Genomic DNA, 27,925 nt, shown 5'->3' on the forward strand with positions numbered 1-27,925 from the left:
TGTTGAAAGACTAGGTCTCATCATCAAATAAAGGATGGGATGTGCTTAAGGCCGTAGAGAGTGATTTATCAAAGAGCCTCCCTTTTATAGGAATTTAATTAGACAAATAAAGATGAAAATAAATGTGTGCTTCTAATAGCAAAGGTGACCCAAACCAAGGTGATGATTTCCCTTATGCTAATTTGTGTTTTTAAGGTAAATTTATAATGTCTTATATATGATACAGCTGATTTGTAGACCATACACACCCGTGAACAGTTTGTCTTAGAGATTCAAAATTCGTAAACTTGAACTTCTTTTTTTTTTAGGGTTCCAGACTGTGGGGGGAGAATGCACTAACCCCATCCATCAAAGATGTTACCCAAGGGGGAGGGGGGAGGGAGTGGGAATGACTGGGAGTTTGGGGGTAGTAGATGCAGACTGTTACATTTAGCATGGATAAGCAATGAGGTCCTGCTGTAGAGCACAAGGAACTATATCCAATCTCTTGTGAGGGAACATGATGGAATATGAGAAAAACAATGTGTGTGTGTGTGTGTGTGTGTGTGTAAGATTGGGTCACTTTGCTGGACGGCAGAAGTTGGCACAACATTATAAATCAACTATACTTAAAAAAAAAAAAAAAAGTTGGCGTTCCCGTCATGGCGCAGCAGAAACGAATCCAACGAGGAACCATGAGGTTGTGGGTTCGATCCCTGCCCTCGCTCAGTGGGTTAAGGATCCGTCATTGCTGTGACCTGTGGTGTAGGTCATAGACGCAGCTCAGATCTGGTGTTGCTGTGGCTCTGCAGCAACAGCTCTGATTAGACCCCCAGCCCAGGAATATCCATATGCCGTGGGTGCGGCCCTCAAAAGACAAAAGAGAAAAATAAATTAAAAAAAAAAAAAGTTAAAAAAAAAAAAAGATGTTAACCATGGTCTTTCCTTGCTTTTTTCCTTCCCTCTGTGAAACCTTGGCTGCCTCAGACTAGGGACATCAATGAGACCCATCTTCCTGAATTGAGTCAGGATGAGTGCAACTGTGTAACCTCTGCTGGACCCCTCCAATTGGCAAGTGAAGGAGAAAAGGGCTAAATCCTGGGCCTTCTTCAGTGTCCCCACTTCTCCCGGCTTAGCAAGCCCCAGATCCCTTGCTTTCCCTGAAGGAAGCCATGTGTCTACCTCTCCTTTCTCCTTTCTTCCCTACAGGCCATGCAGGACACGCTAGCAGACCTTCCAGAATGGTACGGAATAAAAGGCATGCAGGCACACTGGATCGGGGACTGTGTGGGCTGTCACCTGGACTTTGCGTTAAAGGTGGGCAAGCCAGAGTGTCCCCAGCAATCGGTGCTCACAAATCCCTTTCTGCATTTTTAGAACTCTTCCAAGAGACTAGCAATTTGAGACTCCATCGCAGTGCTGCCCAGTAGGAAGATACTAAGAGTCACCTACCTTTCTAGTAGCCACATTTTTTTAAGTGCAAAGAAACAGGTGGAGTTAATTTTAAGGACATATTTCATTTAACCCATTATATCCCAAAATTTTCGTTTCAAGGTGTGATCACATTGAGGGAGTTCCCTGGTGGCCTAGTGGATTCGGCATTGTCACTGCTGTGGCACGGATTCAACCCCTCACCCAGGAACTTCTGCATGCCATGGGTTCAGCCAAAAAAAAAAGAGATGTGATCACGTCTAAGGCCCTTGTTTCTGAGCACCTTGGCCCATATATGTGGAATGTCTTTTCTATATATTCTCTCCACTGCCATATATTTCATTATGAAAATGTTTCTAGTTCTACTCTCAAAGCCACCTGAGAATGAGAAATCTTAGGAGGGAACACGCTCAATCCTGCAGGTGCAGGGCCATGTGGCTGTGCCTCTGTGGCCCCCTACCTGGCCCCATAGGTTCACTAACTGCTACTCAGTCCACATGTGAACTTTAGTTCTAGGCCTGGGCACTTCCTGAATCATTGGTGTTCTGTAAACACATTAAATCTGAAGGAAGGAGCGTCTGGGCTCCCTGTGCCTGTGACATAGTCGGCATTCAGCTGGTGCCTGTGGCATGCTTCTTCCTTGAAGGGTGTTTAACCTACCCTTTTGAGGTCAGCTCAGGCTATTATTTCCTCTTCAAAACAGAATTAGCTTAAATGAATGTTTTTCTAATTAGAAAAGTGGACGCCTTTATTCATAACTATACCTTAATTCCTAGAGGAAGGTGTAGCTCCTTTCTCAGGACAGATTAACATTGACATTTATTATTGATTCGTGGACAAGGAGCCCGGGCCTGGGGGGGAGGCGTCCTTCTGCGTGCGCATGCTTTGATCACCTTTGATTTGGGGCCCCCAGGTGCTCCTGGTAGTGGGCCCTGAGGAGCCCTTCTGAAAGAGGAGCTGCAGCCCTCTGCTCTCCTGTCCTTTCTGCCCCTGCTAGGGATGTTGGGGCTGTGGTCTGAAGCTGTACTCACTATTTGGGCTTGAGGAGGGGATGTGGCTGGGGAGCACAGCAGCCCAGAGAAAGGGCTGAGAAATGCAATGACTCTGTTTCCTGCCTGCCAGGTTGATGGGCAAGTCACAGAAGAAGAGCTGAGTGCCTACACAGCCACCCCTGAGGCCATTTATGGCACCTCCCATGTGGCCATCTCACCCAGCCACAGACTCCTACACGGGTGCAGCTCCCTGAAGGAAGTCTTCCAGAAGGCTCTGGTCCCTGGCAGAGGTGAGTTGGCAAGTTGAGGTTAGGATGGGGACATTCTGCCTCATGTTTCCTGGAGTTCACCAGGCCTTTCACTTATGTTGTCTTGTGTGGTCTGTTCTTCCCCTTGGCCTGACTTTTTGTGTTTTCATTTTAAAACGTGGAGATAAAAAAGAGCTTTGAAAAATGTTAAGTTACCCCCTGATTTCACTTTGAGTACTAGTTCATCTCCTTCTTGAGTTTCTGAGTAAAAGCTCAACTCTTTCCCTTCAAAGATAAAATAGATTTAATGCCCTTTTCTGATAAGAATAGAATCTTCTGGTTAATTTATAATTTTTTTTTTTTTTTTTTTTTTTTTTTTTGTCTTTTTGTCTTTTTTGTTGTTGTTGTTGTTGCTATTTCTTGGGCCGCTCCCACGGCATATGGAGGTTCCCAGGATAGGGGTCGAATCGGAGCTGTAGCCATGGGCCTACGCCAGAGCCACAGCAACTCGGGATCCGAGCCGCGTCTGCAACCTACACCACAGCTCACGGCAACGCCGGATCGTTAACCCACTGAGCAAGGGCAGGGACCGAACCCGCAACCTCATGGTTCCTAGTCGGATTCGTTAACCACTGCGCCACGACGGGAACTCCATATAATTTTATCATCATATAAAACTATGCTTGCAGGGACAGGAAAGAAGCTAGTGAGAATTAGAGGAAATATTTTCAATAACCTAATTTTCTTATCTTGAAGAATTCACACAGTGATCTGAGCAGACAAGCAGAGTCGTGCTCAATACAGGTCTTTAAGGAGTGAGCCGAGCTGACTTGGAGTTGGCATCACAAGTGTTGGTCAGTGGGCATTGGGAAGTGCCTCTGCATTAGGCAGGATTCTGGGGTTGCAAGCGAGAGAATCCATCTTTGGGTAACCCGGAGAAAAAGGGGAACATGATGGAAGGCTGTGGGGAAGAAGCAGCCTAGAAAAGGACTTGGACCCGGCGGCCATGGGGCTTTGGCAGCAGGAACTATTAGTCGGTCTTTTGAGCGCCACTGACTGAGTGAATCTACTTTCACCGCAGCCCCAGTGCCAGGGCACTTGGTTTAAGATTCCTGTTGCAGAGAAAGGTATCCAATTGGTATCCCTGGGGACCATGGCCTTTTTTTTTTTTTTTTTTTTCTTGGCCAAGGGAAGGCCAGGCACCTCCCTTAGACCACTAAGACTGTCACTGCTGAGGAGGAGGTAGTTCTCTAAAACCAATTCAGAAGATCTTACTAGAGCAAGGGGACGGGGTCCTGGGCAGGCAGTTAGAAGTAGGTCTCCAGAGAAATGTAAGTATTTCTATAAAAATCTCAGCCCACTTTCTCATTTCATAGACTCTAAACTTCAATCCCAACACAGTCTGAATTACTGGAGGTCTCTCTAAAGTTATTTGAATGATAAAGATTTTTGAGGGTGGTATAAAAAAATACATTTTTATTGCTATTCTTAAAATAGCCAGAAGGAAAGATTTCCTGATCAGCTTGGAAAGTTAATGTCATCCCAGCGTAGCCTAAGACCTCTACTTATTTACTTACAACATTCATGTTCAGGCCAGTTCATACTCATTGAGAGCCTGCTACCCACTGAGCACTCGGGGATACAGAGATGGCCATGCCCAGTCCTGCCTCCTGGGGTCGCAGCGGAGGAGAGCTAGATGCTCTGGCACAGACATTTCCTTGCTTGTATCTCTTGTTGTTATATATTGAAATAGAGAACAGACTCTTGAGTGAAGATTTCAGTGTGAGCTCATGAAGTCCAGTATAAATTTCCCTCTTTCAGTTTTATTTTCCACTTCTTCCTAAGAAAAACTGGATTATTTTCAACTATTTAAAGGGAAAACTCATCATTTTTACTCTCACAGGCATTTTGAGGTTCCTTGAGGGCTATGGTAGATGAATAATATCTAAAATTGAAAAACTGAAAAAGGTAAACATCTAGCCCTTAGACTTCTGTCCCCCTATGATTAATTTGGGGATACAAAATGAGGTAATTTCAAGAGTTCCCATCATGGCTCAGCAGAAACGAATCTGTCTGGCATCCATGAGGCGCAGGTTCAGTCCCTGGCCTCGCTCAGTGGGCTAAGGATCCGGCATTGCCATGAGCTGTGGTGTAGGTTGCAGACGTGGCTCAGATCCTGCAGTGCTGTGCCTGTGGTGTAGGCTGTGGTGTCAGCTCCATTTCGATCCCTAGCCTGAGTACCTCCATATGCCCCTGGTGCGGCCCTAAAAAGACTGGAAAAAAAAGGTAATTTCTGTAGAGGATTAATGAGCTAATAAGTTATAAGTTATAAAAAAGTAACTCCTGGAGTTCCCGTCATGGCGCAGTGGTTAACGAATCTGACTAGGAACCATGAGGTTGCGGGTTCAATCCCTGGCCTTGCTCAGTGGGTTAACCATCCGGCGTTGCTGTGAGCTGTGGTGTTGGTCACAGATGCAGCTCAGATCCCGCATTGCTGTGGCTGTGGTGTAAGCCGGTGGCTACAGCTCCAATTCGACCCCTAGCCTGGGAACCTCCATATGCCGCGAGAGCTGCCCAAGAAAATGGAAAAAAGACAAAAAAATAAATAAATAAAATAAAATAAGAAACAAATGTAAAAAAAAAAAAAAAAAGGAACTCCTGACATGAAAAATAATATATAAATCCAAAACATTTCCATATGGAAGAAATTAAATTATTTCAGCATATGCAGAAAGCAACGTTTTCAAGATCACTTGGTTGTCAGCACCTCTAACTTGGCCTGGTCCTTTCATTTTGGTTACTGAATGGCTCATTCACTTTGTTCTCCCCTCATTTTAATCTCTGAAATAATTCCAGATGGAACGTTACACTTGCCTCTAAATTTCCCAACTCTAATTTTCAGAGTGGAAATGTTCTTTCTGCAGATGTCAGTTTATTCAAAGTCTCTAGATTAAATTGCATGTCAGGTCTCTGGATTCTGACATGTGGCATCAGTCACCTAAAGCCAGTACAGTGCTTTGAGTGTAATGCAGTTTTCCCAAAAGGTGAATTAAAATTGCAGTGTGAATATGGATTTATGCTTCCTTTGGCCTTGGAGGTCACATTTTAAGCCTGAACATTATATCGCTAGTGTCATTTACCAGAGCACACTGGCTCAAATCAGGCAGGCAGCTTGGTTTTCTCTCAAATGTCCAGTTTTGAGGGCAGTTAATATTAAAGCAGTGACCGCCAAAAGTCATGGCAGCACACACTCGTGACTGAATTTATCACTTGCAGGAGTTTAAATGCTCAAACATGAGTTCCTGCATTCGCTAGGTTGATTTCTGTATATCAGCTCCTGAGTTGGCACAGGATGGCCAAGATCCATCCTGTGACTTAAAAGAAGGTCGCTGCACCTTTGTTAGTTTTCTCAGCAGTGCAGGCAGTGGGGCTCTCAGACAGGGTGGCGTGAAGGGCCTGGTGGGCACAGAAGGAGCCCCGAGGGGCTCTGAGGAGGAGGGTGACACAGGTGGACAGGGAGATGCTTGAGTAGCAGAGTGGGGGCAGAACTGGCTTTCCCCATGGGTTAGGGTAAGAGATGGTAAAGCCCCTCCAACAGCAAGTGTCAGCATGGCTTGGAAGGCTTCTGGGACGACTCCCTGATTTCTGGCCTGGCCGAGGGGGTTGCCGATGTTACTCACAGAATGTACTGTTTCTCGCTCAGCATCCTATAATTGGCACAGATTAAGAGAGCAGAAAGTAAGGTCCTTCTCTCTAGAGTTCTTGAAATTGAGTGTATTTCCATAATCATTGACGTTGCCTCCTTTTCTCAGCTGACTGCCTCTGACTTAAGTCATGTTATGTAAGCTCTGACTTGAGAGGAACCAGAAACCATAAAAAGCATCAATCGGGAAATATTGTCAAGAGTTCTAGAAGCCTGTTCTGTCTTTTCTTGGAGTCTTTTCTTACATTTCTAATATTAAAATATTCAAACCCCAGGGCTTTGAAACCACACATTTCAGCTCTGACTCACCAATGGTCTACACAATGCATTTTTTGCCTAAAGGGTAAATGAGGTCTCCCGAATGGGTGACTTAGGTTCCCTGTTGTTATTGACACATTTCAGAGAAGAGCCTCATCTCCCTGGAAGCCCCAGAACACTGAATAATTAATTGCTCCCTATTGTCTTGCCCCTGCCTCCATAGACTCAGCATGGGGGGAGGGGGAGAAGTGGGAGGGTGGGCAGGGGGAGACAAGGAACAGAGTCCTGTGAGTAATAAGATTTGTTCTTGCACCAAACTGTTCCTCTTAGCCTCTTTTCAGCATGTGTTAATAGATGCTATGTGGAGGATGCTTCCGTGCTCAGATAAACTGATTAATAAAGCAAAAATAAATAGGTTTCTTTGCTTCTGGACTTTTTCGTACCTGCGCTGTGCCGACATGCACTGCGACTGTCTGCGAGGGGATGTCATGCAGCTCTCCTCACGCTGGACCAGGGGACCCTCTTTCCACAGAGCATCCCTGGGACCTAGCTGCAAGGAGCACTGCTTTGCTGAGCACTGACCGAAAGCCTTTGGTCTGGCTTTCCAGAGGGCGTAAAAGACCTGCCTTCTTTGCAGTGGGGGCCCTGAAAGCAGAGGGCAGCTCCTTGCCTGGAATGTTTCCTTTGTAATTACTAATCATTAAATTAGTAATCCTTTGTATTTTCTAAAGTGTTCAGCTGTGACCTAACCCCTGTGTAAACTGCTTCAGTTCCCCGGGATTTCTCCTCGGCTTCCTGCTTCACATCACTGGCACAGGACTGCCAAGAAAGGTGGAGAACACCAGGCCTGGTCAGGAACTTCTTGTAGATTTTGACCAGGTATAGCATGCAAATTGCTCCATTGCATTCATTACAAATCTCTTCATATTTAAATTCAGAGATTAGATTTATTTTTTTTCCTAATTGAAAAATGGTCGTAATGGACCTTTTATGTGGGAGAATGGAAAAAAAAATCCAACCCTTTAATGCAGTACTTTTTTGGGGGTATTTTTCTTGTAATGACTTTATCAAGATATAATGCAGATACCATAAAATTCACCCATTTAAAGTGTACAATTCACTGATGTTTAGTATATCCTCAGAGTTTACAACCATCACCACTGTCAATTTAGGACATTTTCATCATCTCCTAAAGAAACTCCCTACCCTCTAGCAGTCACCCTCATTCCTTCTATTTTCTCCAACCCCAGGGAACCACTAATCTACTTTATTTCTCTGTAGATTTGCCTCTTCTGGACACTTCATATAAATAGACTCTTATGAGATTTGTCCTTTTATGACTGGCTTCTTTCACTTAGTAAAAAGTGAAAAAGTTTTCAAGGTTCTTCCATGTTGTAGCATGTATCAGTACTTCAGTCCTTTCTATTTTAGAATAATATTCCATTGTATACACCACATTTTATTTATCCATTCATCAATTGATGGACAATTTTTTCTTTTTTTGGTCTTTTCAGGGCCACACCTGTGGCACATGGAGGTTCCCAGACTAGGGGTCTAATCGGAGCTGCATCTGCCAGCCTACGCCACAGCCACAGCAATGCCAGATCCTTAACCCCCTGAGTGAGGCCAGGGATCAAACCTGCAACCTCTTGGTTCCTAGTCGGGTTCGTTAATCACTGAGCTGCAACAGGAACTCCAATGATGGACATTTTGGTTGTGTCCGCTTTTGCTAGCTGCTATGCACTTCCGTACAGATTTCTGAGTGGATGTATGTTTTTATTTCCTTGTGTATATATCGAGGAGTAGAATTATCAGGGCATATGGTAACTGTGTTTTTAACTGGCTGAGGACCTATCAGACTGTTTTTCAAAGGAGTTGCTCTATTTTATATTCACAGCAGTGAATGAAGGCTCCAATTTCTTCACGTCTTTGCCAGCACTTGTTATTGTCTGTCTCTTAGATTATGGTTACACTGGTGGGTATGAAGCATTATTTCACTGTGGTTTGTGTTTTGTCTTTTTAACTGTACCCACAGCATGTGAAAGTTCCTGGGCCAGGGATTGAACCTGTGCCATAGCAGTGACAGTGCATCAAAGCAATGACAGTACTGGATCCTTAACCTACAGAGCCACAAGGGAACTCTTCATTGTGGTTTTGATTTGCAGTTACCTGATGGCCAGTAGTGTTGAGCATCTTTTCATGCTCTTATTGGCCATTTGTATGTCTTCTTTTGAGAACTAGCCATTCAGATCATCTGCTCATTTTTTAAAATGAGTTGTCTTTTTATTACTGAATTTTAAACATGCTTTATACTAGATACAAGCTTCTTATCAGCTACAAAAATATTCTCTAATTCTTTTCACTTTTTTTTTTCTTTTATAAATTTTTTTTTTTTTTTTTTTTTTTTTTTTTTTTTTTTGTCTTTTTGCTATTTCTTAGGCCGCTCCCACAGCATATGGAGGTTCCCAGGCTAGGGGTCTAATCGGAGCTGTAGCCACCGGCCTACGCCAGAGCCAGAGCAGCGCGGGATCCGAGCCGCGTCTGCAACCTACACCACAGCTCACAGCAACGCCGGATCCTTAACCCACTGAGCAAGGCCAGGGATCAAACCCACAACCTCATGGTTCCCAATCGGATTCGTTAACCATTGCGCCACAACGGGAACTCCAAAATAGAGTCTTTTTTTTTTTTTTTTTTTTCTTTTTGCTATTTCTTTGGGCCGCTCCTGCGGCATATGGAGGTTCCCAGGCTAGGGGTTGAATCGGGGCTGTAGCCACCGGCCTACACCAAAGCCACAGCAACGCAGGATCCGAGCCGCGTCTGCAACCTAACACCACAGCTCAAGGCAACGCCGGATCGTTAACCCACTGAGCAAGGGCAGGGACCGAACCTGCAACCTCATGGTTCCTAGTCGGATTCGTTAACCACTGCGCCATGACGGGAACTCCCTTTTCACTTTCTTGATGGTGTCCTTTGAAGCATGGAAGTTTTAAATTTTGATGAAGTCCAGTTTATTTTTTCTTTTGTTGTTTTTGCTTTCAGTGTCATATCTAAGAAACCATTGCCTACTCAAAGATCACAAAGATTTACTCCTATGTTTTCTCCTAAGACTTTGATAGTTTTAGATCTTACATTTAAGTCTTTAATCCATTTTTAACTAAATATAATTCTCATGTATGGCAAAGGTAGGGGTTCAACTTCATTCTATTGCATGTGGTCATTTGGGTTTTACACTCATGTTCCCACACACATATCTTAAAAATCAGATTGCTTCTGTCTTTATTTTTTGGTCTTTACTCCATATGATATCAGAAAATATTAACTTCCTTTTTATACAGGCTCCACACTTGTTTTTTAATCCATATGTAATATTCTGTAACTCAATGTGCCATAATATCCTAAATCTTCACTATCACATTGGACATTTGGTCTTTTTATGGAGATAGCTACTGTAAGGATTTATGTGCCCATAGCTTTGCCTCTGTAGAATTACTTATTACCTCCTTAAAAGACATCCCCAAGAGTGAGGTTTTTTTTTAGTCAAAGATTATGAATCCTTTTCCAGCTCTTTTCATATGTTGCTTTTATTGGTTCCTGAACGGTCTGTATCCATTTAGCATGCTATATCCAGTGATATGTGAATTTCAGTGCAACTTCACAAACAGAGATGGTGCCCATCTAAAAGATTTTCCTAACTTATCAAGTAATAATACCTCAAGATTACTTTTATTTCCATCTCTCTTTTAAAAAAATAATTTCTTTGGGGTTTTTTTGTTGTTGTTGTTTTGATTTGATTTGATTTTTGTCTTTTTAGGACTGCACCCACAGCACCTGGAAGTTCCCAGGCTAGGCGTTGAATCAGAGGAGCAGCTGCCAGCCCACACCACAGCATAGCAACACCAGATCCAAGCCGCGTCTGTGACCTACACCACAGCTCGTGGCAATGCCGGATCCATAACCCACTGAGCAGGGTCAGGGATCGAACCCGAATCCTCATGGATACTAATGGGTTTGTTAGTGCTAAGCTACAGGGGGAAGCTCCTTAATTAGTGTTTTTAAACTCCAAGTGATATATGTATATTACATGAAATTTCTGAGAGTACTAACAACAATAACAGTAGCCTCCTTACCCATCCACTTTTTTTTTTTTTTGACTTTTTACTTTTTTTTATTTATTTTTTTTTTATAATTTTTTTATTTTCCCACTGTACAGCAAGGGGGTCAGGTTATCCTTACATGTATACATTACAATTACATTTTTTCCCCACCCTTTGTTCTGTTGCAACATGAGTATCTAGACAAAGTTCTCAATGCTATTCAGCAGGATCTCCTTGTAAATCTATTCTAAGTTGTGTCTGATAAGCCCAAGTTCCCAATCCCTCCCGCTCCCTCCCCCTCCCATCAGGCAGCCACCAGTCTCTTCTCCAAGTCCATGATTTTCTTTTCTGAGGAGATGTTCATTTGTGCTGGATATTAGATTCCAGTTATAAGTGATATCATATGGTATTTGTCTTTGTCTTTCTGGCTCATTTCACTCAGTATGAGGTTCTCTAGTTCCATCCATGTTGCTGCAAATGGCATTATGTCATCCTTTTTATGGCTGAGTAGTATTCCATTGTGTACATATACCACATCCTCCGAATCCAATCATCTGTCGATGGACATTTGGGTTGTTTCCATGTCCTGGCTATTGTGAATAGTGCTGCAATGAACATGCGGGTGCACATGTCTCTTTTAAGTAGAGTTTTGTCCGGATAGATGCCCAAGAGTGGGATTGCAGGGTCATATGGAAGTTCTATGTATAGATTTCTAAGGTATCTCCAAACTGTTCTCCATAGTGGCTGTACCAGTTTACATTCCCACCAGCAGTGCAGGAGGGTTCCCTTTTCTCCACAGCCCCTCCAGCACTTGTTATTTGTGGACTTATTAATGATGGCCATTCTGACTGGTGTGAGGTGGTATCTCATGGTAGTTTTGATTTGCATTTCTCTTATAACCAGCGATGTTGAGCATTTTTTCATGTGTTTGCTGGCCATCTGTATATCTTCTTTGGAGAAATGTCTATTCAGGTCTTTTGCCCATTTTTCCATTGATTGATTGGCTTTTTTGCTGTTGAGTTGTATAAGTTGTTTATATATTCTAGAGATTAAGCCCTTGTCGGTTGCATCATTTGAAACTATTTTCTCCCATTCTGTAAGTTGTCTTTTTGTTTTCTTTTTGGTTTCCTTTGCTGTGCAAAAGCTTTTCAGTTTGATGAGGTCCCATGGGTTTATTTTTGCTCTAATTTCTATTGCTTTGGGAGACTGACCTGAGAAAATATTCATGATGTTGATGTCAGAGAGTGTTTTGCCTGTGTTTTCTTCTAGGAGTTTGATGGTGTCCTGTCGTATATTTAAGTCTTTCAGCCATTTGGCGTTTATTTTTGTGCATGGTGTGAGGGTGTGTTCTAGTTTCATTGCTTTGCATGCAGCTGTCCAGGTTTCCCAGCAATGCTTGCTGAATAGACTTTCTTTTTCCCATTTTATGTTCTTGCCTCCCTTGTCAAAGATTAATTGACCATAGGTGTCAGGGTTTGTTTCCGGGTTCTCTTCTGTTCCATTGGTCTGTCTGTCTGTTTTGATACCAGTACCACACTGTTTTGATGACTGTGGCTTTGTAGTATTTCTTGAAGTCTGGGAGAGTGATGCCTCCTGCTTGGTTTTTGTTTCTCAGGATTGCTTTGGCGATTCTGGGTCTTTTGTGGTTCCATATAAATGTTTGGATAGTTTGTTCTAGTTCTGTGAAAAATGTCATGGGTAATCTGATAGGGATTGCATTGAATCTGTAGATTGCTTTGGGTAGTATGGCCATTTTTACAATATTGATTTTCGCAATCCAGGAACATGGAATATCTTTCCATTTCTTTACATCTTCTTTGATTTCTTTGATTAAAGTTTTATAATTTTCGGCATATGGGTCCTTTACCTCCTTGGTCAGGTGTATTCCGAGGTATTTGATTTTGTGAGGTGCAATTTTAAAAGGTATCGTATTTTTGTATTCCTTTTCTAATATTTCATTGCTGGTATACAGAAATGCAACTGACTTCTGAATGTTAATCTTATATCCTGCTACTTTGCTGAATTTATTAATCAGTTCAAGGAGTTTTGGGGTTGAGTCCTTAGGGTTTTCTATGTATAGTATCATGTCACCTGCATACAGTGACAGTTTTGTGTCTTCTCTTCCTATATGGATGCCTTTTATTTCTTTTGTTTGTCTAATTGCTGTGGCTAGGACTTCCAAAACTATGTTGAAGAGCAGTGGTGAGAGTGGGCATCCCTGTCTTGTTCCAGATTTGAGTGAGAAGGCTTTCAGTTTTTCCCCATTGAGTATTATATTTGCTGTGGGTTTATCATAAATGGCTTTGATTATATTCAGGAATGTTCCCTCTATACCCACTTTGGCGAGGGTCTTGATCATGAATGGATGTTGAACTTTGTCAAATGCTTTTTCTGTGTCTATTGAGATGATCATATGATTTTTGACTTTTTTTTTTTTGTTAATGTGGTGTATGATGCTGATTGATTTGCGTATGTTGAACCATCCTTGTGAACCTGGGATGAACCCAACCTGGTCATGGTGTATAATTTTTTTGATATGTTGTTGGATTCGGTTGGCTAAGATTTTGTTGAGAATTTTTGCATCTATATTCATCAATGATATTGGACGATAGTTTTCTTTTTTGGTGGTATCTCTGTCTGGTTTTGGAATGAGGGTGATGGTGGCATCATAGAATGTCTTTTACCCATCCGCTTTTAGTTGTTTTGGGAACGTGTTACTTAGGTTATAAGCTTGGTGGCTGCGAAAGAGTCCTAGGAAAACAGTGACTAAAAAGACAAATTTATTTCTTGCCCATGTGAAATGCAAAGTGGGTATGTCAAGTCTGCTTTGTGAGGTGGTTAGGGTCAAGGCCCCTTCTGTCTTCTTGATCTGCCCTTTTAGGGCGCTGCCCTTATCCCTGTGTTCTAAGATGTTCTACATTTCATTTGCCTTGCAGATGAAGGGAAAGAAGGGCAGCTCCTTTGCTTTGAGAGCATGACCTAGAATTTGCTTCTCCACTTACCCCATGATCACACGCAGTGCAAAGGAGTCTGCCCTTAGCTATGCAGTCATGTGTCCAACTAAACATTCTGTTGGTCAGTCAGAAGGAGAGACAGATATGGAGTCAACTGGCAGTGTGTACCACGGGCTCTTTCTCTGGTACAGACCTCCGTGTGTCTGTCATATGCCTACACTGCTTTGTCTCTCTGTTCACTTGTTCTAGACACTGCCTAATGACTTTTATTCTTACTCCACCACACCTCACCATCATCCGTCCACCTAAGAACACACCATAATTTCAGAATTTGCAAATGTACACCTCTTCTTTGAGAAGGGACCACATGGAAGAAATATGGGTTTATTTATTTGTGGAATAAATAAATATGGGTCTCCACTTTGAGAGTGTCAACACTTGGGGAGCTCCAGCAGCAGGTGTCCACAGCCCTGGTACCAGGGTGCTGGCTGAACCTCTTCTCTGGAGATTCATTGGGTTGCATATCACTCTGTCCCCACCATACTCTGTCCTGTGCTTCCTGACACCCAAAGTGCAAGAAGATCAGAGCCGGCTTCAGAGCCTGTCTTTACTTCTTTGAAAAATAAATCTTAATTCCTAGGCTTATTTTAACTTGGGGTTTGAATATATATATATGCCTCACTTGCAGCATGAAGTTCCCAGGCCAGGGATTGAACCCACACCACAGCAGTGTCACTACCAGATCCTTAACCACCAGGCTACCAGGGAACTCCATGGAACTCCATATAGAACATATTTTAAATAGTTATTTAAGTCTTAGAACATGGCCAGTGTAAATAGTAATAGTTCATAAGTTATAACCGTTGTTAATTGCTTATGTTGCAAAAGCTCAAATGGACTCACTAATTGTTTACCACCTCTCATTCCTTCTTCCTTTGAGACTTTATTGGGGTCTCCATTGCCAATCCTACATGTATTCGGTGAAGATTCATATATGTATGGCTGCAGTAGTTGTAACAGGCTTCGTTTAAGATGACACACCACATGATTTCAAATTAAGTGTTTGATTATGCCACATAAATATTGGTCATATCTGAGCCAACTATACTATGATTACATTTGCCTTTTTATGTAACTGTTTTTCCCAAAGTTCACGATGTCCTCATTTTTTTCATTGAAATTCTTTGAATTTCTAACTAAGTCTTCCCACACTCTCCCAGAAGTTCTTTAAAACTCCTCTCAAATCTTCTCCATATTCCACCCATCAGATAATCTGTCAGTTTCCTTTTTTTTTCCTAAAATGCTTCCTGGTCCCTCTGTCCTGCTCAGATCTGACGTGGTCTCTCTCCAGGCTTCTGCTAACATCTGTCATTCTATGACTCCTCTTCTCTGCTCTGCAGATGTCCTTACCCCCTTTCCTTTGTTGGATCCTGTTTCCTGGATCCCATGTCTGTCCTTTTTTGATTCACTCAGTTTTTCTGGACCACATCCTCCACTATCTCCTTAGAAATGGTACATGGGAAGGAACCGTTTTGTCCTTGTATGTCTGGAAATTTCCTCTCTGCCCAGTCATTTTCTGCTCTCCTCTCCACTTCCATCTTTAAGTGTTATGGTTTAGAATTGCAGTTATCTCCTAGTTGCACCGTAGGTTGTTTCTCATTCTGCTCTATACTTGAGGTATTTTTCAAAAGGAAAAGGGCGTGGTGAGAATGTCTTTCCTCCACCATCTAGAAAGTAAAAATGCCATTTTCACTTTTTGGTTAGGAACAGAAATGAATACTTTCATGTGTTTGTTTAATCCTGTGTTTCTTCACTGGTGTGAATTATCTGTTAATACCTTCAAAGAAAAAATTCCATGATAATTAGCACCAAACACAGACGGCCTAAAGCTTATTTCTCTCACTTGTCTCCTCTGGGATTCAGATGGTGTCAGAGTCCCGACTGCCTGGCGTCCACAGTTGTCTGCTCTCATTTTCAGATTGCCTCACACCCGTGATGGCTGTGAACATGCTCACCCAGCAGGAGGTCCCTGTCATCATCTTGGCCAAAGCTGACTTTGAGGGCTCTCTGGATGCAAAAATAGGTAAGTAGCCATTAAAATATAATCGGGATAATGTATTTAGCAGGTTTAAGATCAAAATAGTCGCCTAGGGAGTTCCCGTCATGGCGCAGTGGTTAACGAATCCGACTAGGAACCATGAGGTTGCGGGTTCGGTCCCTGCCCTTGCTCAGTGGGTTAACGATCCGGCGTTGCCGTGAGCTGTGGTGTAGGTTGCAGACGCGGCTCGGATCCCGCGCTGCTCTGGCTCTGGCGTAGGCCGGGGGCTACAGCTCCGATTCAACCCCTAGCCTGGGAACCTCCATATGCCGCGGGAGCGGCCCAAGAAATAGCAACAACAACAACAACAACAAAAAAAGACAAAAAGACAAAAAAAAAAAAAAATAGTCGCCTAGAAGAGCTGACTGTAGATTCCATGATCTGTTTTGCCTCTTTGTAAAAATGAATGCCCCTTCACTTCATCAGCCCTTATTGAAAAACCACATTTTGAAAACTTGGCAAGTATTGACCCTTGCTGGTTGCTTCTGAGAATAATAATAAAAAAAAAAAAGTTCTGGTCCACAGATTTTGCCAGTAGAGCTAGTTGAGACTTGCACATATGATGTGGGGAACAACACAATTCAGATGAAAAGCCAATTTCAGAACTTGTAGAACCAACAGCAACTGCTGAGATGGGGGTTCAGAGTAGACATAAACCATGTGGGCCGGGTTTTGGTGAAATCTTTGTGGGGGAGGTGAACTTGAGCTGTGCAGGAAAGGGAAACACAGTAACATCAAAGACTTACTTAGAGCTGTAAATTGGATATCGTTGGCAGCCTTACTCATTCCTAAGAGTTCTGAGCTCCTGACACCAACAGGAAGTCTAGCATTGAACCAGAGAATGAGACCTAGTCACACACCCGTCCAAAACGCTGTGTCCAAGACGTGCCATTTGGGGTAGAACCAAGTGTCTCTCTTTACAATTTTCCTACTGGAGATTCCAACCAGTCTCTACAGTGCTAAAACCTGCAGAGGAAGTTATTTCCACACAGAGAAGAAATAGCATGGCTCATCAAAATCATGTTTTTTCCTCACAATTCTCAGATCCGTTTCTGACAAAGTGGTTTGCAAAACATCAACAGAGAAAACAGATATTAAGCCATTCCGGTCATTCTCTTCTGACAATTTAAACCTAAGAAGTATGTTGCCTAAAGGAAATAATTCTCTCTGTTACTTTGATGCCTTTTTTTTTGATAGGTAAAATTCATTCATACAGCCAGCCAAGATAAACAATAAAGGAAGCTCTTAGGGATATGGCTTTCTCTTTCTTTTGGCATTTTGAGTCAAAGTCCTGACACACTATTCTGAAGGGAAAGGAAAGTTTGTGATTTTCTTGGATGTGCATGGGAAATCATTTTCCTGTGGTCTTGATTTCCCACAATTCTGTAATTAACATTTCCTAAGTTCCAGGCCCTTGCCCTCCAGGAAGAGCAGAAACAGAAGTAAACGAGATCAAGTGGTGTCTTTACCGTCTCACCTGCTTGTTAGAAATAGTTCACATTCTGCTGAGTCCCACATGACCGACACAGTGGCCCAGGGCGTTCTTTATGTGGTCCCATAAATTCTGTGTTCACAGCATCTCCATTCAGAGATCGCTCAAATTACTCCAAACCACACACTTTGGGAATGTCGTAAATGGCTTTTTTCCCTTCTCGACCATGAACACGTTTCAGCCATCTGTACTGCTTACCATTTGTCCTCACCTTCCATGTCCTTCAAGACCATTCTCAAGTTTATTCTCCTCATTAGATGCTTTTCATCAATAATCTCAGCTAGAACGACACAGAACTTTCTGTCATACCATGGCACTTTCCATCTTACCCAGGAGCTTTCAAACGTGTCTCCCAAATGTTAAATCACCCTTTCAGGGGCATGTTCCAGAGAGGTTGTTGATGGAAATCTGACATAAGCATTTTGTGCATTACTCTTAGTGTTATCTCTCAGTTGCCACATGATGTGTTGTGTCCATCACCAAGTGTGACAGTCGACCTTACAGCAGAAGTTCTCAACCAGGCATGATTTGGCCACCGGGCAACATCTGGCAATTTTAGGAACATTTTTGTCTGTCACACAGGTTGGGAGGGAGGTGCGGGGAGGACTCCAGGTAGAGACCTGGGATGCTGTTCAACATCCAACAACACGCAGAATTTATCAGTGGGGCTCAGCTTGAGAAACCCTGGCTCACAGAACCAACAACCAGAAAACTCTCTTTTTATGAAAAGCTGAAGCTGAACCAGCCGGCGTTGTGCTCCAGATGAGTGATTTACTTACGTTCAACTCCATCTCCTCAAGGGTGTATGCGGGTTGAAGAATAAATGTGTATTCACTCGCCAGCTTTCCACTTCCTGACTGAATGGATTTTCCTAGGGCACTAGGAGATGCTAGAGGACTCAGCCTGTGTCTCAAGGGGATGCCACTTCCCTCTGTCACTGAGGGGATTCAAAGAGAAACTTCCCCAGATGCTTGTCATTTACTTTTTAAGCAACCGAAGCACCCCCAAACTGTATGTTTTGGAATTACAACTATTTTTTTTTTATACATAAGCTAAGCAAAGGAAAAGGACTCACAGGAAGGAATCTCCATATGACAAGCTCTTATGTTAGGGTGGTGAGTTTCTCCAAGACTGGGTCTCCATTTTCCCAGTGAATATGATGTGGTTTTATAAAATTTTTGTAACTAAAAAAGATAGAGTTTCCCATTAGAAGCTTCAGCGGGATGTCAGTACTGTCAGTTATGTTGTGACTTGGGCATTTGCCAAGGAGACTGTTTGCTTTTCTCTCCCTCTGAACAGGAATCCCCAGCACCAGCTCAGAGGATACCGTCTTAGCCCAATCCCTGGGCCTGTCCTACTCTGAAGTCATCGAGACCTCGCCAGATGGCACAGAGAGACTGAGCAACTCTGCCGAGGTCGGTGCCCATGGCCTAGGCCTAAGAACTTACTACTAAGGTCATAACCTTGACATGAGTTTCATGAGATGTTTTCCCTGGGGTGCAAGTGACAACCTGCCATTCCTTTACCACCTAATGGTCTTGCAGCCTCATTTCTTAACCTATGAAAACAAAATAATATTCTTTTTCAAGAACTATAAGCTTATCAACTCCAAGTTGAACCCAATCCTAGAATTATATGGTTATCGAAGTAATTAAACTTTATTTGGGGAATCTTCTGCTTGAGAAAAAGGACCCCTTCCAGGGAAACGGATTCCTTGTGATAGATGATCAAAACTGGCTTTCCCTTTTAAAGACCTCTGTTCTCCACAGATTACTGATTTATCCCCACACTAAAGTTTAACTCATTTTTAGAAATCAGTAGAGAAGTTTGAGTCTTGTTTTTTAGGTCAAAGTTGTTTCTTGCTAGGTGGTATTAGGCTCCATTACTGAACTAAGCCAGAAATTATGATGGGATAGGGAAGGTGATGGGAGGGGGAAATTATGATGGGAGAGGGAGGTCAAACCTGGGCACACACCAGAATCACTGGGTGAGCTTATTAAAACACAGTCTGCCTGGCCCCCTGCTGGAAGATTCTGCTTCAGGAGTCCCAGGTGGGACCCAAGAATTTGTATTTCTAACAAATCTCCAGGTGATGCCACGGCTGCTGCTCATCCCAGAACCACATTTTGAGAATCACTGATTTAGAATCTTGCTACCAGAAGTCTGGTCTCTGGACCAGTAGCATGGGCATCACCTCTAAATGTAGACTCTCAGACCCCACCCTAGTCTAAGAAGATCCCTAAGTGATGCGTATGCATGTTAAAGTTTGAGAGTTCTGGTTTAGCGCACTCTTTCTTCAACTCAGCTGCCCTTTGGAAACATCTGGAAAGTTTTTTTTAAAAAAATGCTGATGCTTGGAGTTCCCATCATGGCTCAGTGGAAACGAATCAGACTAGGAACCATGAGGTTTCTGGTTCGATCTCTGGCCTCGCTCAGTGGGTTAGGGATACGGTATTGCCGTGAGCTGTGGTGTAGGTTGCAGATGAGGCTCAGATCCCGCGTTCCTGTGGCTGAGGTGGAGGCCGGCGGCAACAGCTCCGATTTGACCCCTAGATTGGGGACCTCCATATGCCATGGGTGTGGCCCTAAAAAAGACAAAAGGCACACACACACAAAAAAATACTGATGCTTTAATATAACAATTTAATATAATGCTAATTTTTAAAGAAAAATTGAAATGTAATAGATAAAACTAGTAAAGATGAAAGCCATAAAATTGGGATAAAGTATAGAATAAATTTCCTATTTGTCTCAGCATATTTTCCATTCCACTTCTCCAGTGGGAGTCACTTAATCTGTTTCTTAAGATCCATGTTATAATAATCTGTGTGAATGTAATTGTGTGTAAATGTATGTATTTTATTCTGTAAAAAAAATAAAAATAAAAATAAATTAAGGCATCCTCAAAAAAAAAAAAAAAATACTGATGCTTGAGTCCCACCCCAGATATTCTGATTGAATGGTTGGGGGTGGGGAGGACAGAGACTAGACATCAAGAGTAGTCAGAGCTCCCCAAGGTGATGCTAACATGCAGCAAGGGCTGGGAATGCCTGGCTTAACATGGCGATTGCAGCCTGGCCACCTCTCAGACCCTGAGAGACGCTTACTGGCCCCACCCTGGCTGGACCTGATTCAGTTAGACCTGAAGATCCAGGTTTTTCAGTTTTGGGACTTCCAGGCTATAGGATATTATGTACATGAAGAATAAGGGAATGGCCAGGTTTTTTTCCTCTATCAGGAGTGGCAATATTTTCTGGCCTCATGTTTGTGCCTTTACTTCTTATAAATTATATCCCAAACTACGAGTCATGCTTTAAGATACTGAAGCTTAAAGCTTTTTTAAGATTATATTTGAGCAGGCTTCTTGCATGTGCAGCAGGGCCAAGCCATGGTGCCCATAAAAGGAGCCCCAGTTAACCCTCTGCAGGGCAAGAAAGAGGACAGCCATGGCCAAAATTAGGTTTCTGAAATGGCCAGGAAAATGCCCCCTCTCCTTAGGATAGGATTAAGCATTAATTACCTTCTCTGGCTCCTTTCAAGTAACTTCAGGTGGTCTGTTGAATCCTCTGGTGGCCCTAGACTGACAAGGAAAAAGGAATTTTTCCAATGTCTGGAAGGAGAATGGATGTTGAAAGGCTTTATGAGCTTCTGGAATGTGAAACAGTGATGCATGGAGAAGATAGCTTTTTAAGAGAGCTTGTGACCACTCACACCATAATCGTATAATAGTGGGAATGTGGGACTATGGAAGTGCCCTCCCAGAGTGTACATGGTTCCTTGGTAGAGAGCCTCGTACTTCACAAGACACTTCATACAATTAATGAAAAGGCTTTTGGAGTTCCCGTCGTGGCTCAGTAGTTAATGAATCTGACTAGGAACCATGAGGTTGCAGGTTCCATCCCTGGCCTCGCTCACTGGGTTAAGGATCTGGCATTGCCGTGAGCTGTGGTGTAGGTTGCAGACACGGCTCGGCTCGGATCCCGCGTTGCTGTGGCTGTGTGTAGGCTGGCGGCCACAGCTCTGATTGGACCCCTAGCCTGGGAACCTCCATATGCCATGGGTGCGGCCCTGGAAAAGCCACAAAAAAAAAAAGAAAGAAAGAAAGAAAAGGCCTTTGATCAACAGATCTGTACTTTCCTATTTCTTTATGCCTCATGGCTGTAAGCTCCTTGAGGACAAGGGGCAGATCAGATTTATCTTCATGCTCCCAGTGCCTAGCACAAGCCTGGGTCACAGTAGGTGTGACATCTGCATTGAACCGCTTTGAGGGTACCCACATGCCCCATTTTGCAAGCCGCACTGTCCCAGTTCTCGTTCGTCTGGTTCTCTGAAAAGCACCCAGTGACAGAGAATTTCTCTTTTTCACTGACAGCATTCGCCCTGCTGACTCTATCACAAGGGAGCATTTAAATACAAAAGATGTGATTCTGGTCCTTCAAGCTGCAGCCTCAGTTTGTTCCCCTGTCTGCACTGATTCCTTCTGCTCTAGAATAACATTGAATTTTCCTTTTCTGGATGTTTTCCCACCAACAGGGGAGTTGTCATTAAAAATACCTATCATGCAGTTGTTCCCTGGCAGCTGAATGTGGATACGTACCCACCTCTCTCTGTAGGTGCGGCAGGGCTGAGGCGATAAGAAGAGCCACAAACCAGGGCCCACAGTACTCTGTGAGGCCCCCCTGAGAAGTATTGATTTCTTTTCAAATCAGAAGAAAAAAGTGACCTCTTGGGGTCAAAAATTATATTCGGTTTTATTCAACAGTCATAAAATATGTTTTACTCCTCTTGTAAGGAAGAAAGGGCCACAAAGGCAACAGCAGCCAGGGCCCAGCAGAGAGGCATGATGTGGCCCTGCACAGACCACACGGGAACGGCAATCCAGGGTGACAACATGGGCACGGCAGCTCATTCCTGTCTAGGGAGGAATGTGACCTCTTTCCTTTCCCTGTCAGTTCACAGGTATGAACAGACTGGATGCATTTCTGGCCCTGACTCAGAAAGCCCGGAGGAAGAGAGTGGGCGGAGACGTGACAAGCGATAAACTGAAGGACTGGCTGATCTCGAGGCAGCGGTACTGGGGCACTCCCATCCCCATGGTCCACTGCCCGGCCTGCGGGCCGGTGCCTGTGCCTCTGGACGACTTGCCGGTGACCTTGCCCAGCATCACCTCTTTCACCGGAAAGGGAGGCTCCCCACTGGCCTCAGCTTCGGAGTGGGTGAACTGCTCCTGCCCTAGGTAAGGAACCACGTATCTGCCAGCTGTGGCCGTGTCTGTGGTCCCAGCACTCTACTGGAGTGTCCACTTCCTCCTCCCTCCTGCTGCTCCTCTCCTCCTGGACATCCACCAGGCTGGAAAGGAGAGCGTAGGTCTTCTGTGACCTTTGAGAGAAAGGGCCGGGTTCTGGAGCCCAGCCCCTACAATGGGCACCTTCTCCTCTCTTCTGAGCTGGTGGAAGCAACAATGTCAATTCATATCTGATCCAACTGATGAAAAAGCTACACATTTGCATCATCGCTTTGGTTTTGTTTGTTTGTTTGTTTGTTTGTTTGTTTTTAGGGCCACACCCGTGGCATTTAGAGGTTCCCAGGCTAGCGGTTGAATCAGAGCTACAGCTGCCAGCCTATGCCACAGGCACAGCAACACAGGATCCGAGCCTCATCTGTGACTTACACCACAGCTCAGGGCAACGCTGGATCCTTAACCTGCTGAGCGAGGCCAGGGATCAAACCTGCGACCTCATGGTTCCTAGTCAGATTCGTTTCCACTGCACCACCATGGGAACTCCTGAATCATTGCTTTGGAAAAGACCACTTTCCTCCATTTTATATTCCAAAGAGCTTCTCAGAGATGAGAGAAAACGCCGTAGTATTTCCCACACAGCGACTGTGATGACAGTGGAGATTTTGTCACAAGTAGCAGAGCAGTAGCTACGGCGACGAATCTGCTCAGAGTCTCATTCTTCATTGTACTGGAACATGCCATATTTTCTTTCTTCTCATTGTGCAAGAGGGATTGTGTTGGCCTGTCAATTCACTGGCATGCCTCAGATGTGATTTTTAAGATACCATGCCAGTTGATTAAACAAATAAGTAACAGATACCAAGCTATAATATTTCCCTTCTTCCTTCTATGGAAAAGCTGTTTTTCACTGTCTTATAGATCATGATGAAGCTGCATGCAGATAATTTAGTCCTCTGTGAGTACAGAGCTGAGTAACTGGATCAGTAATTAGGTAACCACGTAGTGCAAGCTCATGGCTAGGGAGTCAGACACTAGTGGCTTCAAGTCCTGGCCCTGCCGCTTCACTAGCTGTGTGGTCTTGGGAAAATCACTCAAAACTCTCTGAGCTTTGATTCCCTTATCGGGAGCTAAAATAACACCCTTGAAGGGCTGTTCAGAAGATGAGAATCACCATGTGTAACCCTGCACAGTGACACCTGGCAGACATTCTGTTAACTAAACATGACAGTGCCATCCTGCCTGGCACTGCCAACAGTCCACCAAGGTCCTCACCACGAGGCTCTGAGATTTGAGATAGGGCTTGTAGGCAGGAACATGGGAAGCTCTGGGCCATTGTAAGATAGAGGAGAAAATAGCACACCCTTGCTGTCATTAAGCAGTGACAAAGGGCGTCCCTGCCGGAGATGTTGGTGGCCTTCAGCTGGCCAGTTGCAGCAGCCCAAGGCCTTGGTGGTGGGGATAAGGTTTCTACCTTGGCCCAAGGTTCCTAGAGGGCAGAGCTCAGGCCTTGGTCTCGGTCAAGGCTCCCTGATAATTCTAATGAGCACGGAGGGCTGAGAGCCACTGAGCCTATGTGACCAAGCAGGGTAGCACAGAGGTAAGGATCCCGGGCACCAGGGTCCAACAGAGGCGAGTCCCTTACCCTGGAGCTCCAAGATCTTGGGCAGTTTCTTAACCTCTCTGAACCCTAGTAACGCGTCTGCTAAGTGGAGACATGAGTAGGATCTAATCCCCGTGGTTACTGGGGATTAAACGAGATAATGCATGTGAAGCAGCTGGCTCAGTGCCTAACCTGATGTTAGTATTATTACTCTTGGAGCTAATATTGATAATAATGTTGTCACCGTCACCATCATCTGTCCCTTTCACTTACCAAGTAGCCTCTTCTGTGTAATGCAGCTTTTAGTGTCAGCAGTAACGTCTGTTGGTTGTCTTCAAGTCCAGCATGACCACTGAAAAGAAAATCAGCGTGGCAAGTTTAGCCAGGTTAAGTCCTTTTATCATTTGCATCCTGCATTTTCCTCCTAACCTGTTCAGGTGCACGAATTTATCTTCTAATTATTTCCCAAAATAGTATGTGTTTTGGATGACTGCTCTCCAAATAAAAAGACCTAGCTTGAATTTGGAGATGCACTGTTGAGATCAGAGTCTTACAGCAGCCCTGGGTGGTAGGAAATAGGATTAGGGTTTCCTTGGGTCTCTCTGATAAGCTCCTGCCCAAGGACCACCACTGTTCCTAGTGGGAGGCCCCCTGATTGAAATGCAGGAGGCCCCTGGGAGTCGAGAGCCCCACCAGACTGAGCTCCAGTGCTCTCTGCTCAGCCACTTCCATTTAATAATCAGGAGGTGGTAGGAAGTGGCTGTTTCCTCTGGTAACATTTGGAGAGCCAGTCAGAACTGCTTCACAGATGCAACATATGAAAGCAACCCTTTTATTTTTAAATGAAAAAGAGACTCAGTGCCTTTCATGCTAAATTAGCAGAAGGTTCATCAGTTCCTCTTGGGGCTCCTTATCCCACTCAAATTCTCCAAGAACCCACTAGGACTTATGCTTGCCCAAAGGGTGGCATTTGGAAGGGTGGCTGGTCCCACTTCCGTTCCTCAGAAGGGAGAGCTTGGAGTCTGAGCTGTGTTCTCCTGCTGTGGCTTCTCGGCCACAAAGGGTCCCTGCTAATAGCTATTGATAGCTGGATCACCCCATCCACTGTTGATCCATGCCTCAAGGGGTCTTCAGGGGAGCCAAGCACCCTCCTTGGCCAGGCGTGGCTAAGGGTATCCTCTCCTGGCTTCCTAGTTGTGGCCTCTGGCTCCAATCCCACAGGCCCATCACCCTACCAGTATGTCTCAAAACTGGTTCAGCAGTTGGGCCCTTATTGAACCTTAGTCCTCCCCAGGCGTCAGCATTCCTAGGATGAGGATTGCATTTTCTTGTGAACCTTTCACACACCAAGCATCTCCCTTCATTCATTTCCTTGAACAGTAGGGCTAATTTCACTCTTCTGTAAGGAACCATCCTTTAGGTAGTGCTAGAGAGGGGCTTCTGATCAGCAGTGTTGGCCTATTTCTGGGCTATAGGTACCTCTGCCAGGAGCTCATTTCAAACTACTAACGTGGCATCACTTGTCCCGGGGTTGCAAAGAGGCCCCAGCAGTTGATTCTCACAAAGCTGGTATGAGTTGGCTCCAATACAGCTCTGCTTTTGGGCCCCCAAGGGGTGACTTATCTTCCTAAGGTGGTGGAATTCCACTTCCTCACACAAGAGTTAGAACTGGAAAAAACCCAAATTCATTTTTCAGCCCAATATCTCACTACATTTGGTTTTCAACTTCTCTTCATAAACTGATCTGCCTCATAAGCATCTTACAGCAGGCATTGGCTGAAGGCAGTCTTGACAAGCCTAAAATAGAAGTTAATGTGCAAAAGAGACCAAGATTCCTGTCTTGTCCTTTGAGGGTGTTAAATTTTCTACCACGTTAAACTCAGATAAATAGAGAAAAGGGCTTTTAATTGTTGAAGATTTACATTTTTATTCTGTGAGTTTCTTTAAAGCATCATGTACTCTACAGTACAAAAAGTCAGTTCCCTAAATTGTCTTTTTCATGATGTGGCATTGTTCTTATGACATTTTACATTCATACTAGTTCATAGCATTCTCAGAAGCTGGTGGAAAATGCATTAATATTTAAAAAGAAACCAATGGATGAACTTCATTTATTTCTTAGGTGCAAGGGAGCAGCCACAAGAGAGACAGACACGATGGATACCTTTGTTGATTCTGCTTGGTACTACTTCAGATACACCGACCCTCAGAACACTCAGAGGTAAAGAATGCCCCGCTGAATGCACGAGCATGTGTCAGTCCAGGTCTTCCATGAAGCCAACAGCGAGGTGGAATTCAATGGGCAAGAGGTTTCTTGGGGGAAGTGCCTCTTTGGAATAAAGAGATGAGGGAGCAGGCATCTTGGAAGAGCCCTTGATTGAGATGCAGGTCTGACACCTGTGAAAGGAGACAGTGAAGGCAGAAGGATTGGGTAGGAAGAGCCTCAGACCCCAGTGCAGCTTGAGAAAGGTTCACTGGAAGCTCTAAGCCCAGCTTGTCACTAGAGTGTCCCAAGTTGGGAGGCCTCTCTGCTCTGTCACCTCTGGGAGAGCGTGAGCTGTCATGAACACCCAGTGGATCCAAAGACAGAACTGCTGGAAGCTGTGGGTCAGCTGTGCTTCTTGAAATTGTCTCTTGTAGGCAGTGTATTCTGTTATTAAATTAGATTCTTCACTGCCAGGTGAATCGCAGGTATAGGAAGGGTCAAAGACAAAAAAAGGTAGGACATGCTCGTGTCATACCCTCCCTGGCCCTGTGGTGAACCACACTCACACAGCCGTAAGGACAGAATGTTATTTACTTAACTGAAAACAATGATGTAACTGTACAGGGAGGGCAGGAGGCAGAGCGCGAGAGAGGGCTGAGAAGCATGACTTCTTAGCACGTACAGTTGCTAGATAATTTCCAAATTTGATAAATGGACAAAGAGTATAAACACATTGTTTTAGTAATCGCCAGAAAAGACATCTGAAAGAATTAGAAGTGACCAAGGGCCAGGTGGGGGCCCGGGGGAAGGTTAGTACAGGAAAGGGGGCTGGAGACCACAGTTTTAAATTGCACGTCTTTTATTACCACCTGATTTTTTTTTTCAGCTATGCGCATATGCTTCTTTGACAAAACAAATAAAGGAAAGAGAGCAAGCAGTAGGTAGACAAGTAAAGAGAAAATGAGGACAAAAGAAAACTGTGCTTCAAAGATGTTGCCAGCTTGCTCTTGTCCGTGGGAGAACAATTATTCTGAAACCCCATGGTCCCTGTATAAAAATGCCTCCATTTTCTTCCTTGGCTGTAAGATAATACATTTCCAGGGAGACAGGTGCCCCTGCCCACCTGGCAGCACTGCGATTCTGTGATTTGAGTTCAGGCTGTGCAGAAATGAGTGGGATCCAGAGTAAATAGCAGGCGGCAGAGGCAGAAAGGATGTGCGAGGTACCTGCTCCTGTGGGAAGCTAGCAGGGCGGCCCCGCTAACCCACAGAGGGGCCCCTCTTCTGGGTCTTCCTTCTAGAAAGGGCTTTTGGGGGGCACATTCCATTTAGGAAGAGCAGGCTTAGAATGCAGGGGGAATCCAGCCAGCCGCCTCTCAGAACACTTCAAGGGGAAACCTTCTTACAGATGACAACTGTCTTAGTGATGGGGCCCTTGACTAGCAAGAGATCCACCCTGCAACCTTCACAGCCCTCAGTTTGGGAACACCTTATATCACAGCATTTCCCTCATAAAACACTATAAAGAGTTTCCGCACAGGCTTGCATTCTCACGAGGTGGCTTCCAGGGTAGATTATAGATCTGGATTATAGCTACTTTTTTTTTTGTCTTTTGTCTTTTTAGGG

General features: G+C 44.1%; 1 protein-coding gene across 5 annotated transcripts in view; it reads left to right on the top strand.

Moving 5' to 3' along the window:
- The window catches only part of LARS2 (leucyl-tRNA synthetase 2, mitochondrial), a 167,539-nt gene that overhangs the window by 93,673 nt on the left and 45,941 nt on the right, over positions 1-27,925 (top strand). For 4 of the 5 annotated variants that reach the window (XR_014822944.1, XR_014822943.1, XM_084988037.1 and 1 more), the window contains exons 8-13: positions 1,189-1,296; positions 2,533-2,692; positions 15,641-15,745; positions 18,552-18,667; positions 22,205-22,488; positions 26,217-26,315. Coding sequence is in view for 2 of the 5 variants with exons in the window: in XM_084988037.1 (XP_084844163.1) it covers positions 1,189-1,296; positions 2,533-2,692; positions 15,641-15,745; positions 18,552-18,667; positions 22,205-22,488; positions 26,217-26,315 (872 nt within the window). In the remaining 3 variants the exon portion in view is untranslated. Of the gene's footprint in view, positions 1-1,188; positions 1,297-2,532; positions 2,693-15,640; positions 15,746-18,551; positions 18,668-22,204; positions 22,489-26,216; positions 27,777-27,925 lie in introns of all 5 variants that reach the window. The other variant, XR_014822945.1, reaches the window with a different exon arrangement.

The sequence above is a fragment of the Sus scrofa genome, chromosome 13, assembly GCF_054392235.1.
Source record: "Sus scrofa isolate SSC_HxYL_T2T_F1_AM1 chromosome 13, Sscrofa_HxYL_maternal_Yorkshire_Landrace_v2.0, whole genome shotgun sequence".
NCBI classification, from domain to species: domain Eukaryota; kingdom Metazoa; phylum Chordata; class Mammalia; order Artiodactyla; family Suidae; genus Sus; species Sus scrofa.